General features: G+C 46.9%; 6 protein-coding genes across 6 annotated transcripts; 3 read left to right on the top strand and 3 right to left on the bottom strand.

Moving 5' to 3' along the window:
* Positions 1 to 864: 864 nt before the first annotated feature.
* On the bottom strand, positions 865 to 3832 carry K444DRAFT_622301 (putative non-ribosomal peptide synthase-like protein). Its single transcript, XM_024882072.1, has one exon. The coding sequence runs from the start codon at positions 3803 to 3805 to the stop codon at positions 959 to 961; it is 2847 nt and encodes a 948-aa protein (XP_024726981.1). The 5' UTR covers positions 3806 to 3832; the 3' UTR covers positions 865 to 958.
* Positions 3833 to 6085: 2253 nt separating this feature from the next.
* Positions 6086 to 7712, top strand: K444DRAFT_576785 (S-adenosyl-L-methionine-dependent methyltransferase). Its single transcript, XM_024877549.1, has 6 exons — positions 6086 to 6135; positions 6190 to 6349; positions 6430 to 6556; positions 6603 to 6726; positions 6784 to 7229; positions 7293 to 7712. Exons 2-6 carry the CDS (start codon positions 6209 to 6211, stop codon positions 7604 to 7606), a joined length of 1152 nt encoding a protein of 383 aa, XP_024726980.1. The 5' UTR covers positions 6086 to 6135; positions 6190 to 6208; the 3' UTR covers positions 7607 to 7712.
* Positions 7713 to 8325: 613 nt separating this feature from the next.
* K444DRAFT_622299 (uncharacterized protein) lies at positions 8326 to 10133 on the bottom strand. The gene is made up of 4 exons (XM_024882071.1): positions 9796 to 10133; positions 9642 to 9737; positions 9085 to 9587; positions 8326 to 9023 (listed from the first exon to the last, which is right to left on the bottom strand). Exons 1-4 carry the CDS (start codon positions 9892 to 9894, stop codon positions 8534 to 8536), a joined length of 1188 nt encoding a protein of 395 aa, XP_024726979.1. The 5' UTR covers positions 9895 to 10133; the 3' UTR covers positions 8326 to 8533.
* A 348-nt stretch (positions 10134 to 10481) lies between these two features.
* K444DRAFT_648659 (2OG-Fe(II) oxygenase superfamily protein) lies at positions 10482 to 11591 on the top strand (the record flags this gene model as incomplete). The annotated part of the gene is made up of 1 exon (XM_024885488.1): positions 10482 to 11591. The coding sequence occupies one exon, from the start codon at positions 10482 to 10484 to the stop codon at positions 11589 to 11591; it is 1110 nt and encodes a 369-aa protein (XP_024726978.1).
* Positions 11592 to 11848: 257 nt separating this feature from the next.
* K444DRAFT_638277 (uncharacterized protein) lies at positions 11849 to 12776 on the bottom strand (the record flags this gene model as incomplete). Its single annotated transcript, XM_024884230.1, has 4 exons — positions 11849 to 12046; positions 12109 to 12442; positions 12497 to 12708; positions 12759 to 12776. 4 exons carry the CDS (start codon positions 12774 to 12776, stop codon positions 11849 to 11851), a joined length of 762 nt encoding a protein of 253 aa, XP_024726977.1.
* Positions 12777 to 13162: 386 nt separating this feature from the next.
* K444DRAFT_622296 (Aldo/keto reductase) lies at positions 13163 to 14527 on the top strand. The gene has a single exon (XM_024882070.1). It carries the CDS (start codon positions 13388 to 13390, stop codon positions 14372 to 14374), a length of 987 nt encoding a protein of 328 aa, XP_024726976.1. The 5' UTR covers positions 13163 to 13387; the 3' UTR covers positions 14375 to 14527.
* Positions 14528 to 15151: the final 624 nt, after the last annotated feature.

The raw sequence follows: 15151 nt of genomic DNA, 5'->3' as shown, positions 1-15151 counted from the left end.
TATAAATAAAAATAACTATTATTTTTCTTTTTTATAAAACTAAATTATAAATATAAAATTAATAGTTATTTTCTTTTTAATATAAAATAATAGCTTTATTTTCAAGAAATTAAATCTTAAATAAATATAACTTAATTCTTTTTTAATTTAATTTATATATAAAAACTAATTAATATTAATTTATTAGAAATATATAATACTATTTATATAAAGTTAGTAAAGTAAGTTATATTTAAAAATAAGAATTATAGTATTATAATATTAATATATAATTCCTAAATTTATTAAGCCTAATAGAAACTAGTTACTAGTTAAATTATTTATAAAATACGAAATTATATAATTATATCTCGTATTTTATTATCTATATCCCGTTGCCTCCGAGTCCCGTAACTAAGCACGTGACTTCCGAAGTAATAGCTATATTAATAGTATTAAAAATTTGGCTATTTCTAATATTAATTAACTTTAAAAAAATTAAAAAATTGTAATAAAACTTTTTAAAGAAATTCTAGTATTTAAAGAGAATAAAGCTAAACTTAAGTTTATTTAAAATAATTAAAATAAGAGAATATAATTTATTATTATAATTTCAAGCTTTAATTATTAATTAAAAATAATTAAAAATTTAAAAGCTAAATTAAATTTATTAAAATTCCAAATAAAAATACTATTAAAAGGAAAGAATTATAAACCTCTCTTTTAAAAATAGAAAATAGATAAAAACTTAACTAATTCTTAACTTAACTTATAAACTCTCTTGACTTAATTAAACTAGAGATTTAGAAAAAGGAAAACTAGTACAATCAGAATGCAAGACATTAAAGAAGTAGCTCTCAATATCGAGAAGGTTAGGAATAATTCGCGATATATATTTGATGTAGTAAAGATAGTTTAAAGAAATAAAGATCTATTCTTGATTAAGAGTAAAAAGAACTACAAAAGCTGTCATTGCTGCTCACAGTCCTCTATACTTCAAAGCTCTTCTGAGAGTCTTTTGAAAACTCAGAACATGTTTTTCGCCAATCATTGTGTAATGTTCCCCATCAACATCGTGAAATATCGGCTCCGACTCACAGAAGTCGCTCCATTTGCTCAATCTAGTTCTCTTCCATTCTTCCCTACTCGCTGCTATAATCGACAAAGGCTCTGCAACGAATATATCCATCACGGGTACAGATCCAGAAGGCTCATAATTTCTGGCCATACTTTGAAGATCATGTGCAAGATCAGCCCACTTTCCAAGTGCTTCTGTTGTAAGAGAAAGTTCGAGCAGTCGATCTTGGTCAACCAATCTTGCTATTTCTGCAAGTGCCATCTCCTTTGAATACCCAGAGATTTGCTTAGCTAGAGCATCAATATCAGAGCCAATGAGATCAAGGAAATAAGAAAGATGTAGTAGACAGTCGGACCAATCCAGCTGTCGCATGCGGTCCTTGATATGCGGAGGTAAATTGAAAGACCCCAGGAATGCAATCTGATCGCCGTTGGCTTGTAGCGCCTTGGACGTCTCAAACGCCAGCATGGTGCCAAACGAATAGCCTGCGAGTGCATACGGACCATGTGGCTGCTTTGCTTTGATGGCTGCATGGTAGGTACGAACAGCTTCTTCGATGCTCTTGAAATGCGTTTGACCAGTTTCGAAACCACGGGCGCGGAGGGCATAGACCGGACGGCCTTGCAGATATTTTGAAAGACCGAGGAAAACGAGGACTTCGCCAATACCGGGGTGGAAGAGCCAAAGAGGTTTTTTGTCTCCGTCCTTTTGCAAGACGACAACAGGGTCGTACTCTTTTGGTTTATCGAGGTTTTCTAGAGCCTCGCTTAAGGAACGAACAGTTGAGTTTGTCATGATCACCGATATTGGGATGTCAGGAATAGAGAGGCATGCTTGCAGTTTCTTCTTCAGTTGGATGAGATGGATTGAAGTTATGCCCATATCGAATATCGGAGTTTCGACGCCAATATCTTCGACTGAGATCTCAAGGGTCTCGGAGAGCTGTTGGAGGATCACATGCTCGTTCTCACTTTGTGGTCGTGCAGTGTTGCTCGCAATGTAGGCCTGTATCTGAGCGTTGTCAAAGTCCTCGAGCTCCTTGAAGTCACCTTTTCCGAAGGAATCACGAATCTTGACTCGGGACAACTTTCCTAAAGTTGTTTTCATCAAGAAGGTACTATTCAGCGGTAGGACACGAGGCCGCGAACCGGTATGCAACATTGTGGCTTTGATGATCTCTTTGCGGGCTGACATTCGAGCGTTCGCGTCATCGGGCGAATAGGATGGCAGGTAAATGATGCATATTTGTTCGGTTTGGGCGCCAGATGGGCGAATTGAAAAGCAGACAGTGTAGTCTGGTGTAACTCCATCGATCGATAACTCTTCAATAGCAGCCTCCAGCTCTTTCGGTAGGTATTTGACACCGTTGATATTGATATGATCATTACTCCGCCCGATGAGATTGAGCTTGCCCTCCGAGTCGATCATCGCTTGGTCGCCTGTCCTAAACCAGCCCTCTGAAGATATTGCTTCTGCAGTAGCGGTAGGATTGTTGAAGTAGCCTTTAAATACGATAGGCCCTCGAACTTCGAGAAACCCCGGATGACCTGCTGGGGCGACCTCTGGAGTACCTTCCAAACTGATGACGACGGCACGCATTTCAATCCCTGGCATACATCGTCCAAGAGACGCAAATTGGCTACTGTTCTGAATATCGTATTCAGGACAGTTGGTATTCCAAATTGAGCCTGCACAAGTTTCCGTCATCCCAAATCCTGGCACGATAACACCGTCTGGCGCCCCACAGCCAGCCATGATTTTGGCCAAAGCTTCGCATGTTTCCACAACATTCGGCTCTCCTCCAGAAGAAAGCCAGTGAAGGTTGCTAAGGTCAAGTTTCTCGCCCAGAAGAAGTCCCTCTTCAGTTTTCAGGTACTTTCTTAACTGCGCGAGGTAAAAGTTTGGTGCGAATGACTTCCCAACTCTGTGCTCCGAGAGAAGTCGCAGAAACAGAGCAGGACTGGAAACTATATCGGCCGCCTGTACATGAATTTGATCCACGCCAAGGTACATGGCCTGGAGATGTATCTCGGTAACACAAGCAACATGATCAAAGTTTATCCAGTTCAAGAAGGGTGCGCCCAGTGGTACCGCCCTGACCTCGCATTTTGCTGCAACAGCAGCCATCATCTGAGCATGGCTTAAGCGAACTGCTTTCGCATTGCCAGTGCTCCCAGATGTGAGCATCAGCAGTGCCAAATCATCCAGATCTGACGGAAGAAAAGATGTTTGACTTTGGAATCCATTGACATGAGGTTTTGGGTTTGACTCTGAGTCTACAGCAATTGTAGGAATGGCAACTCTTGGTGGCAGCTGCAAATCAGAGAACTCTTCGATTGTATGAGGTGCCAAGAGGCTTTGCCCACAGAATTGTGCCAGCAAGTGAGCTCTGGTGATGCAAATTGGATCGTCGAGGAGACTATGGAGATGTCTCATGTGTTTTTCTCGTTGTGCCGGAATGTTTGTAAACGGCGTTGAAATACAAGGAACGCCTTCTGCAAAAATGACTGACCAGAATAAGGTAATGCTGTCGAAGAGATCGTCCAGATGAAGAAGGACAATCGACTTTTTCTTGAAGCCGCTGATCGCTGAAATGGACTTGGCATTGTGTTCTGCTTGCATCAGAAGCTGATTATACGAAGTCTTCAGGCCATCGGTCGTCTTTCCAGATGGATAAGTAATTATGCCGGTGTTATTGGAGCTCGCTGCCGCTCGTCTCAGAAGATCCGTAATATTCGGGGCCGCCATCACAGATCCTTTCGTCCTCAAAAATGGTCTCAACACAATAATAACAATAATCTAAGTAAAGCAAAGATAATTCTATAGTATGAAAAGGAAGCTAGTGAGATAGTCTCTTTACATAACCTCACCCTCCCCCACGCTAGAAAAGCCTTGGGAAGCCGGGGAGTGGCCCAAAGTCTGATATACCCTGCTGCGACATAAATTACCTTCTCCACCTGCCGCATTAAGCTGGCTAAAGCGCATCCATTCCAATACTCAAAATCCACGGAACATTAATAAAAACCTCATTAGAAGTATTAAAGCGTGAAAATTAAAAATATGAGCAACGCAAGAAAATGGGTAAGTCTATAGACATGCTCTCTGAAAAAAAGCATCTTTGAGGGTATCTAGGGCGTTTTTAGGGGGCGACGGCAATGTCGTCTCGGTCTGAAAATCGCTGTCTCGTTTTAGCTAATTTAAATCATAGTTTCAGTACTAATAAGGGATATTTTGCTGCACAATCATTACATCTTAGAGAGATTTTTTATAAAAAATGCTCGATGATACTGTGAAAATTAAGTCCGGAGACAGCGCCAGAAACAGTAACAGCGGCATCAACAGCTTCACAATTCCCATTAATTAATTGGCCAGCTTCATGCGGCGGGTGGAGAGGTATGTCAGATTCGCTGATAACACAGCAGGGTATATTCGATTTTAGGCCCCCCGGGGAGAGATTAAAAGCAATGAATGAATGAATTGGCTTATTTGGAATCGGGTCTTGAGCTCCGCTTCCAGTGCTTACCCATTCGTACCTCCCACTAGTTACTACTGGTTGTTTGTGTGAGAGATACTTCTAGCTAGCTGGTCTGTGCTGGTCTGTGCTACAAATTTAGCGAGAAACACAAATTTAGGGGGTGGCCCAGTCGCTAGTGTGGCCCAGCCGCTTTTTTCTAACTGGTACTCGTTCGGCCGGGCTCACCTGGTCCTCGCTTAGCACGCTTACCAGGTGAGGGAGGGCAATACGCAAAAACCAGCAATACGCAAATCACCGCAAAAATTTGTATGGGGAAATTTGACACCCCCCACAACCACGGATTTTTGGCTCTAAATTTTAGAGGGGAGAAGTTTTAGTATTAAGAAACTATTTCTACTTCTTAGCGAGTTATTAATTACGTGCGGTTGCTCCCAAGATCATGTGCGAATAATTGATTTTTGGTAGGGTTTTACATTTGCGTATTGCTGGTTTTTGCGTATTGCCCTCCCTCACCTGGTAAGCATGCTAAGCGAGGACCAGGTGAGCCCGGCCGAACGAGTAGGAGGTACGAACGGGTGCTTACAGTACGATGTTGAGCGGTGAGGAAGGATGGGGGCTTTTTTTGGTGCATCGGGGATCTCTTGAAACGGCAGCGGCGTCTTCTGCCTCAGTGCGAGCGCAGCCCTTGGCATACAACGTCTCAACTCTTTAGGGAAAATAATGTCGCGAGAGAGCCACAGACAAGGGGTAAAGCCAATTGAAAGATCGCATTGTTTGCTCTCTGGTCCGTGCCAGCGCGGAACACCCCTGTCTCACTACATTATTTCCCTAGCGACGTTGTCAAGTAATTTCTTTTCTGACACCATGTAATTACATACGTCCCGTAAATGTGGCACGACCGGGGGCAGTTCCAACCCAGATTTAAAACGGGGACGCTTTGTAATTTGACGCTAGTATTGCGATTTTTTCCCTTTTACGTATTTCGCCTCCAGGTGCCGGTCCCCGGGCTCAGCCAGTAACTATCGCGTACGGAGGACGCGGCCATAAGCGCAACCGGCAGGGGTGGGCGCCAGGCCTAAGGACCCCACACAGCGCTGGCATAGTAATGTTTACAGGGCTTGAGTGCTGTTATTAAGCACGACAAGCCTGTAAAAGCCCTGTAACTTAGCGGCCTCTGGTTGCCCTGCATTCGCCTCCGGTTAGTTGTAATACCAAAATTGGGGTCGGACATCAACGTTTTCTATAATAGCTTCCACAATAATGACAATTAATTTTTCTCACAACTTTATAGAGGGTAATACTGTGAATTGCATATCATTTAATATTATTTTTTCAAGGGAAGCTAAGTGCGTTGGCTGTTAAAGAAATTAATCGGGGGTTTGATTTTCAGCTTCGATTTGTTTGGCTGTAAATACGCCTAAGCGGAGGCGCGTGCCTCTGCAACGCCCCTGCCAATTAGGCGAGTGTCGGCGTCGAATCCTGGCAGTTGCAAGACTTTTGGCCGAGTCCTCCGTAAGCCTGAAGTATTTCAATTTCAAAACCCTGGGTTCTTAGGAAAGACCAAAAAAAGAATCTGATTTTTCTCATTCTTTTGCTCAATTGAGTGAGTATACTACTTTCTGTTCCTATCATTTTGGATTCTGACATCATATTCTAGCATTTGTGAAATATTAAAAATGGACGACCTTTTGAACCCAGTCGAGAAGTTCATTACCACCGCTGATTGCAAGACCAAGATAAAGCTCGCGCTGAAGCTCCGAGACCTGGCTAACTCGCTGGACTCTCCCGACAACACACTGGACAAGATTGCCTTTGGTGTAAGTCAAAATTCTCCTGTCTCAGAGAAGGAACCCCCCCCCTCCAAGATGTAGGTCGTTGACTGATATATAATATCTAGGGTTTGACAACTGCTGTAGTCCGTACAGGCTTTGACCTCAAGTTGTTCCATCTGTTCTCTAAGAGCGATGGATCGTTGACAATTGATGAAATCGCCAAAACTACTGAAGCCAGCCCAATTCTTCTAGGTATGTGTTGCTGACCAATTTCAAAGTTCTTCCTGACATGAGATAGGACGAATATTGAGGCACCTTTCTGCTGTGGGCGTTCTGACTCAGACTGGAATCGATAGCTTTAAGAGCAATCAGGTCAGCAAGAATCTGTGTGTTCCAGCTGTTGCGGCTGGCATCGACTGGTTGTGAGTTTCCATGTTTGGCCCTCTCCAATCTTCCCCATCATCTCATGTTATTATTAGTTTTACCGGCCTCGGGCCCCAGTTCATTGCGCTACCAAACTATCTCCAGAAGACCAACTATGAAAACCCAACGGACGTCATGCACTCCGTTCTTCAAGATGCTTACAACCTAGAAGGAGAGGACGGATTCGACTGGCTCCGGAAAAACCCCAAGACCCTGGAAATTTTCCAGAATTTCATGTCCATTCGTCGCCAGGGAGCGCAAGACACGTGGCTCTCGGTATATCCCGTTGAGGAAGAAACCAAATCGTGGAGCCCGGAGAAGGCGGTCTATGTCAACATCGGAGGAAACATCGGTATGCAAAATGCCGAGTTCAAGGCGAAATACCCCAATGTTCCTGGGCGTGTTATACTTCAGGATCGCCCGGAAAACATTGAGAAGGCACTTCAGACTCCTGGGGTTGAGAATATGGTTTACGATTTCTTCACACCACAGCCGGTCAAAGGTATGCAATCGCACTCTTCTGGAATATACGTCAAACGCGAGTCAACTCTAACTGTTCACTTAGGAGCCAAGTTCTACTACTACCGAACAGTTCTGCACAATTGGCCTGACGACAAGGTCGTAGAGATCTTGAAGAACACCAGAGCAGCCATGGAGGAAGGGTCATTGATTCTCGTTGACGAGATGGTTGTTCCGGATGTGGGGGCCAACTCCTGGTGTACCTCCATTGACTTGGTGATGCTTTGCGGACATGCTTCGTGTCAACGCACCCAAACCCAATGGGACAATGTGTTCACTCGGGCTGGGCTGAGGAGATTGAGCACTGTGGTATATCAAGTGCACACCAACGAATGTGTTATGAGTTTACAGGCTGTGTAATTTAAACATGTCTGACCCCATGTTCTCGGTAGTATTTCCAATCAAGAACAACCTTTGTGGAATATTCATAATCACAATAATCTGGCATAAAATGAGACACATTCTTGGCCCAGCGTCCGGTTACTCGGTGAGGCCTTGCCCACGTTGCTAGCATGCTTGGTACGCAGGTACGGGGATGTTGCCTTGTTCGGTGACATTTGACTAAACCTCCTTTTTCTTGGCCCCAGCACTGCTTTTAGCTGGTAAGATTTGCTTGCTGACGGCGTTAAATCAGCGGTCCGTTCGTCTGCACAGATCAAACCGTCCGTCTGACCTACCCCCCTTAATTAAATGCAACAATGGGTCCAGACTCCCAGAGCACAGACATTCTACCATACAAAACACCCCGGTCAAGAGGGCCCACTATTTACATTTATTTAGGGGGGTGGGGGTGGGTGGAGTACAGGCTGGCAGGCATGGATCCCGCAGTCTAGCACACCAGTTGCTTCTTTGCTGGTTTTGCTGCCCCCCTGGCCCTTGTGAGAGGAAGGAGCCCTGTGCCTTGGGCTCCATTTTTGGGGCGTGCACTTTACGAAGTACGAGCCCGCTCTCACTCTCTGGCGTCTCTCAGGCTCCACCTTCGAAGGAGACAATGAGGCACGCTGTCTCCCAGCACCGATTCACGTCTTAGGGCTACGGGAGCACGCATGTGGGATGGGACTTGCTTCACGACGGGAATCGCGCCATTTTTCCGATCGGTACGGACGAATTAATATTGATGATGATTAGCTTAGCTATTGAGCCTGATGCTGCTGTGCCATTCCTCCATCTGAGCTACAAAGTATTGTAACCATCGGATAGAGTCACTCATGAGCCACCCATGGCCTAATTCCCAGCTCTTCAAAGTCTCCACTCTAATCGCTGCATGTCACAAAAGAAAAGTCGTCTTCAATTCTTGGATCGGACAAATCCGCCGTGGTTTTTGTCCGTCCCGCCCGTGTGGACGATTGTCTCTGTTTGGAAGTCCTCCGCAAAAGGGTCCCCTTGAGCCCGCATATAGTTGCTCTCCTGGAATTTCTGGTTGTCTGGGCGTTCTTGAATTCTTTGGTAATCTTCAGATTTCACCGATTTCACATCCTCGATACCTCCCGACTTTCCCGTCTGGCTAGCTTCCATCCTAGATAGCTCGACCGTGTCGTCATCTCCCTGGTGGAAACGGGACTCAGTCGAGACGTTGAACTCATACTTAACAAAAATCTGGGTGATTTGCTCTTTGAAAATCGGCCAGAAGAATGGTACGGAAGCAACGAATACAGCGATGTCGATCTCGCAAATGGAGAGCAATGTCGGTCCCGGCAGGCCCCAGGAGAGATCGGTTGACCGTCCTGCATTGGTTTGGATAATGGATGCAAGGCGCCATGCTGCAAACATGCAAGAGCTAATAAACCATTAGTTCAAGGCGACCTTGCCGGGAAGAAAAGCGTGTGGAGTTGACTTACACAGATCCCACGAATATCAACACCGTCATGCTCCTCTTCGTCGTCGGGACTTCTTTCGAAAATAAAAGTCGGAAAGCCAATATTAAGACGAGAATATCAAACGCAAAGTTAAGGCCGGCATGAGCTACAATCACTCTTACTACCATGTCCATATTTGTTGAAGCAGCGCCATAGCAGCCCTTTCTTGACCCTTTCCAAAGAGCAGAAGGATCGGGCAGACAAGAAAACCATGCGATGAACCCGAAAGAGAAACCCCAGAGTGAGATGACAGCTAGCAAAAGTTGTGTGGCTCTGTAGGTCCATGTCCCGCGCTCAAACACGCGTAGATATTGGAGCAAAAGCGATATCTTGATGAGGGCGGTTGAGCAGTTATACGCAGCGCCGAATAAATAGTTGCATAACACCACTTTTGAGATATTCTGAGGCTGCAGGAGATAGATGTGCTGGCCCATCCCGTATCTCGTCGAGACGCAAAACGCGATGGTGCCCATTGAAACCACCAGCTGGACAAAGCGTCAGTTGAAATCCCAAACCTAGGAACCGAATTCAAAACCCACCGCGGCGGAGACGACGAACAAGTCATCCCATCCTGGCGCCTTCGTGATGAAGATCCGAACGGATAGTCGAGCTGCTACCGCCAGCCAACACAGCGTCTTTCGCACGTCAGTCAGTAGCGATCTGAAATCCCTTCTCGCAGGGCAGAGGACGTACCATGAGCGGGATACATATTCCAAGTATAGCACCCTTATGGTTTGCAAATGGCATTGGGTCGAAGAAATCCGGGGGAAGTGGTCCTCCAGGAGCAGCCATGATCAGCCGAAGTTGATTGAAAGAACGTAAATTTGATGCTCAATCCAGAATCCAAGGCATGCGATAAGTGGCTTCAAGACATGCGATAAGTTAGCCCAGGCTGGCGGGTCGTTGTTTTAGTATGTCTCCTAGCACGTCGCCAATTCAGGAGTATTTGCGCACTTGAAAGCCGGAAATTGGAGCGTGCTACGAACACAGCATTGCACGATCCGGCAGGGCCTTCAAGCCACTGTCAGCTCAGGTGAGGGGGCAGTTGGTCATTGGTGGCAATACGATATTGTGAGATGACAGCACAACGTCTTATGGGAATTAAATGCAGCGAGGCAGGGGGTGGGAGAGGGCGTTTAAAACGATCCTGGTGAATTTCTGGCCTGTGCCACCCTCGAACACCCCTGCCTCGTTACATTTCATACCCATACTTGATAAGACGTTGTAAACGCCAAAGGCTCTAGACGGATTCGTTTACTGTCTATTTTTATTAGTTAACACTCGGACTGCTCGCTGCATCTTTCGTTTCATCTTTTATAAGACACTTCTAAGTTCCTCCAGCAGTCCAGTCACGCAAGTTGAACTCCCAGTCTCCAATAATGGCTACTACAACAGCAACGGAAGAAGCTTACGTTCTTAAAGTCGATTCATTTTTTGGCCCGGTCTCTCGCAATGTTAACAGAGCCGCCGCCCGCGACCCTCGACCAGGCGAGATCAGCGTGATCGATGTATCTCGGATTTTCAGCGATAAACTCTCTGATCGGCAAGCAGTTGCTGACAAAGTTCGCAAGGCCTGCAAGGATATCGGTTTCTTTTATGTTACTAATCATGGGATTCCCGACTCTGTCGCGAAAGCTGCGGTGGATTCAACCCTGGAATTCTTTCGGCAGCCGCTCGAAATAAAACAAGAGGTGCATTTCGATCATGAGATCGAAGGGTACACGGGTAGAAACAATGAGCAGATCAACAAAACCGAGCCAATCGATACATACGAGAAATTCAAGTTGCAATACCGGCCTTCAATGGATCCAACTTCGAAGCTGCCGGGGTACCCAACCGGAGGCGTGTATCAAGAGTTTCCATGGGAGAAGACGGCCACAGTTCCATCTTTCCAACCGGCCATGATCGACTCTTTCACGTCCAGACTTCTATTAGGACGACGACTTCTCCGCATTTGCGCACTCGCATTGGACTTGCCAGAGACCTACTTCGATGAGATGGTCGCTCAGCCATTTGCAGGACTTGCGCTCAACTACTTCCCTACTCCTAAGAACATCCCTACTGGAACGGATGGCGAAGAGAGTATCGAGCACGTAGGCCTGGGATCGCACACTGACTTCGGCCTCATCACCCTCCTCTGGCAAGACCACCCCGGGCTCCAAGTCTTATCACCTGGTGGGGACTGGATCAAAGTGAATCCCATTCCTGACACTTTGATATGCAACCTGGGAGATCTGATGGCGTTGATCACGAACGGGCGGTTTATCAGCGATGTGCACCGGGCGAGGAATGTGAGTAAGGATGAGCGAGTCTCTATGCCCTTCTTCCTCGGCGTTGGGGGCAAGGTCAAGATTGAGATTGTGCCGACTTGCGTGGATCCAGAGGCGGAGAAGGCACCGTGGGAAGGCATGCTGGCAGTGGATTGGACTCGGAAGAGGCAAGCGGCTTGCAAGGTCGAGAATACGGGCAAGGGAGCATTTCAAGTATAGTCACCGTTTGGAGCTATTCTAACTTAACTTCGTTCAACGGGGGTGGAATTTCGAAAAAGATCGGGGATTTGGACACAGAGCCAATCAGCATTTAGATTCAACATCAAGTCGGAATGTGAAGTTTTTTGAAACGAGAAGAGTTGGTGAAGAATAGATTCAATATCAAACTTTACGAATCTCCCAACAATTAAAAAGCGAGCCATGCAAACACGTATGTCAATTTCTGGGGTGGTTGGCTGTGCCACAGAAACCTTCGCCTACTCTTCACTCGGCAAGAAGAGGAGAGGGCGCGGCTTTCCTTGCATGGTGGAGGGGTTAAACCTCCAGACAGACCGATGCTTTCCAGCAAAGACGTAATCAACCATATACGGTACAAAGAATGGGAATCCGGGCCACGAACAGCCTCCCTCATATGTTGTATCGCGGGCACCACAAACCAGCGGGAAGATTGTCGTCTATACGAAAAGTCAATTAATCGGCCATGTCCAAACAAGATCATGTAAGGGCAGGAACCTACCTTGCTCGCCTGCTGGGCATCCGCGGCAAGAGCCATATATGCCTTTTTGATTTCCTTGACATTGTCTTTGTATTTACCCAGACCTCGCAAGGTCTTGATCTCATCCTCTAAGTGAGTAGACAATTTTGGCGCAAAGGTGTCCATCAGGCCAATGAACTGGCTGGCGTCGAAAGATTTCTTCTTGTCCAAGCAGGCCTGGGCGTATTGTCCGAAAGTCTCTAATGCTGGAAGGAATTCATGGTGCTGTACAACATTCTGTTCCATAATGCCCGCCTCGCCGGTTATCTTCTCGACATCTGGGAATAATCGTGTCTCCTCGAGTTCATGGTGATGACTTTTTAGAATTTAGTAATTGACCTGGTAGATTTCAAGGTTGGGTTTTGCTCACTGGAGAGATTCTTGGAAAAAGACGGCATATTGGCATAAGTCAAGCTGATCAGCTTCCAACTTGACGTGCGGAGCCTGCAGGTACATGGAGTTCATCTGCCGAATAATCACATTGTGAGTGTTGGCCATATCATCGGCCACCCAGTTCGCGGTTGGGTCGCCATCTACTTTGGTGGTTTTCGACGTGGGAATCAAAGGAAACGGTCCGTCAGCCTACGCGTGGTGTTAGCCATTAAACAGACGGGAGGCTCAGGAACACATACCCATGATGGAGGAGCCATGATGACTGTGTGTTTGAGAGATTGAATGCCCGCGACTTCGATACTTTTCCGAGGGAGAGACGAACCAAGCGCTAAAAAGCGGCAGTCAAACCGAATAAGCCTTAGAAGTTGCAGGACGCCACTCAAATATGGGTTTTCTGTAGTAGCTACCGAAATAAAACGTGGTTGGGCAATGATTGGGTCTGGGCCGGCCTTGCTCCGCCACGTTTGATTTGGGGGGAACAGGGGATGGAGCTTGTATCATCAGAATGGGGGCTGAAGCCCGCGCAGACCCCCGTCATGTCCTATAATCCTTGTAGCCTTGAAGCCCCTGAAGCCACCATCGGTGCTAACCCTACCTGCGGCTGATATTCCTGGGAGGAACTTGGCGGCGCTCGCCCACAGCAACACAGCCCACGCCTGCAACCAAATGGTTCATGGCGAGCCCTAGATAACCGACCTTAAAGCCATTGCCAGTGCTCCTGGACCATTTCATCACTCCCAGTCTGCTGAAACTATTTCCATTGTTTTGCTTATCAACTAGTAAACCGTTGGTTGACCCCTGCTCCTTCTGGTTGGCCACCTACCCATCAATCCCTGCCGATCACAACACCATCCTCCTACCTGATACAATGGCCCTTGAATCGACAACGATGTTGGTCGACAAGCCCGTAGGCAGGACTGGCTTCGGCCTCCTACGTCTGAATGCTGGCCCATCAACTGAAGAAGCGATTCCAGTCATGAAAGCCGCTCTCGAAGCTGGTTGCAACTTATGGAGTGGAGCCGAATACTACGGGACTCCTGAGTACAACTCCCTTCACCTGGTCCACAGCTATTTTACAAAGTACCCTGAAGACGCAGAGAAGGTCGTTCTATCCATCAAAGGCGGCTACAGGAATAGATTTCCTGATGGTAGCGCCGAATACATCCGGCAATCGGTAGATAACTGCAACTCCATCTTGGCCGGGACGAAATCCATCGACATATTCATGCTGGCTCGTGTCGACAAGAGTGTTCCAATTGAAACCAGCCTTGGAGCACTCAACGAGTTGGTCAAAGAAAGCAAGATTGGAGCCATTGGCCTTAGTGAGGTGGGGGCGGAGAAGATTGAGCGCGCTTGCAGGGTGGCTACTATCGCCGCCGTTGAGCTGGAAGTATCGTTGATGGCCACCGATATCTTCCACAACGGTGTCTCGCAGCTCTGTGCTAAGCACAATGTTGTCATCATTGCATACGGCGTATTGGGACGTGGCCAGCTGATGTTTCAGTCTGCCAATGATATCCCGTCCGCTCCCTTTCTCCGTGGCTTCCCTCGATTTCAGTCCGAAGCGATGGAGGCAAATATGAAGCTGATTCTGGCACTCAGAAAGGTGGCCGAACGGAAGGGTTCTACGATGGCCCAGCTTTGCATTGGCTGGATCAAGGCCATGTCAAAACGAGGAGATACAGCTGAGCTCATTCCCATCCCCGGCAGCACTACAGTTGCTTGTGCCAAAGAAAATGGAGCAAACGTAGAACTCTCCGAAAAGGACATTCAAGAAATCGACGGAATCCTGAACCAGTATAAAGTAGTCGGCGAAAGATATCCACCGCAGATGTCCTCAACCTGGGAAGAGTAGTTCGTTGATCATACAGAAAATACTCAAATCTAGCCATAGAAAATTGTCATGCACAAGTCTCCATCTCCTATCTCACAGAGCCTATCCCTTCGTCTGGCAAGACATGGTCTGTACTGGCAAGTGGGCCTGGCTCAGGGCGAAAAGGACCTTTGCTTAGAAACTTATTAGTCATATGTCGTCTTTTCCCCCGAGCCAGACCCCCTTGCTGGTACAGACCATGTCTTGCCAGACGAAGGGATAGGACCACGACGTCACTAGAAGTCAAGAATTTGAACCCGCACGGTCTGAGCCGTATCCGTATCTGCGCAGTCCATCTTGGGACTGCTCTTCGCCCCTGTAATCTCGTGACACGTAATTCTCTCGAGCGGGGGAGAGTACTAGGCCGGACCCTAAGGCTGACGCACCGCTGGCAATCAAGCCCTACAAGAGCAGGCTGGGGGTTTCTGGGGCTGAAGAAAAGTCAAATTTCACTACATATCTTGCATGTGGATATTCGAGGAGTGCCCAAAAACCCCGAAATCTGACACCCCCAACCCCCGTGCTCAGCACGCGCGGCCTCCTCCCTCTATGACAAGAAACAGGCGCCGATCATTCCACCTTTCGAGGAAGTGGTCGCCGTTTGTTCGCAACAGTGCCATGGGCACGCATTCCACATCCGTTAGTGAACAGAAGTGGAAATGAAATTTCGTCAGAATCTCGGGGCCCGTCAGCGCTGACTGCAGGACCAGGGCTTGGACCCTTGCAGGCGACATCCCTAAAGCTGCCCCAAGGAGTTCT

This window comes from Hyaloscypha bicolor, assembly GCF_002865645.1.
Source record: "Hyaloscypha bicolor E unplaced genomic scaffold K444scaffold_184, whole genome shotgun sequence".
Lineage (NCBI taxonomy): Eukaryota > Fungi > Ascomycota > Leotiomycetes > Helotiales > Hyaloscyphaceae > Hyaloscypha > Hyaloscypha bicolor.
The sequence above is the reverse complement of the archived record's forward strand: the minus strand, read 5'-3'. Positions and strand labels throughout refer to the sequence as shown.

Coding starts and splice junctions, on each gene's coding strand:
- K444DRAFT_622301 (XM_024882072.1), bottom strand. CDS start 3,805: ATGGCGGCCCCGAATATTACGGATCTTCTGAGACGAGCGGCAGCGAGC.
- K444DRAFT_576785 (XM_024877549.1), top strand. CDS start 6,209: ATGGACGACCTTTTGAACCCAGTCGAGAAGTTCATTACCACCGCTGAT. Junction 6,557..6,602: donor AGCCAGCCCAATTCTTCTAG/GTATGTGTTGCT, acceptor GACATGAGATAG/GACGAATATTGAGGCACCTT. Junction 6,727..6,783: donor GCGGCTGGCATCGACTGGTT/GTGAGTTTCCAT, acceptor TGTTATTATTAG/TTTTACCGGCCTCGGGCCCC.
- K444DRAFT_622296 (XM_024882070.1), top strand. CDS start 13,388: ATGGCCCTTGAATCGACAACGATGTTGGTCGACAAGCCCGTAGGCAGG.
- K444DRAFT_622299 (XM_024882071.1), bottom strand. CDS start 9,894: ATGGCTGCTCCTGGAGGACCACTTCCCCCGGATTTCTTCGACCCAATG. Junction 9,738..9,795: donor GAATATGTATCCCGCTCATG/GTACGTCCTCTG, acceptor GACGTGCGAAAG/ACGCTGTGTTGGCTGGCGGT. Junction 9,024..9,084: donor TTGATATTCGTGGGATCTGT/GTAAGTCAACTC, acceptor ATGGTTTATTAG/CTCTTGCATGTTTGCAGCAT.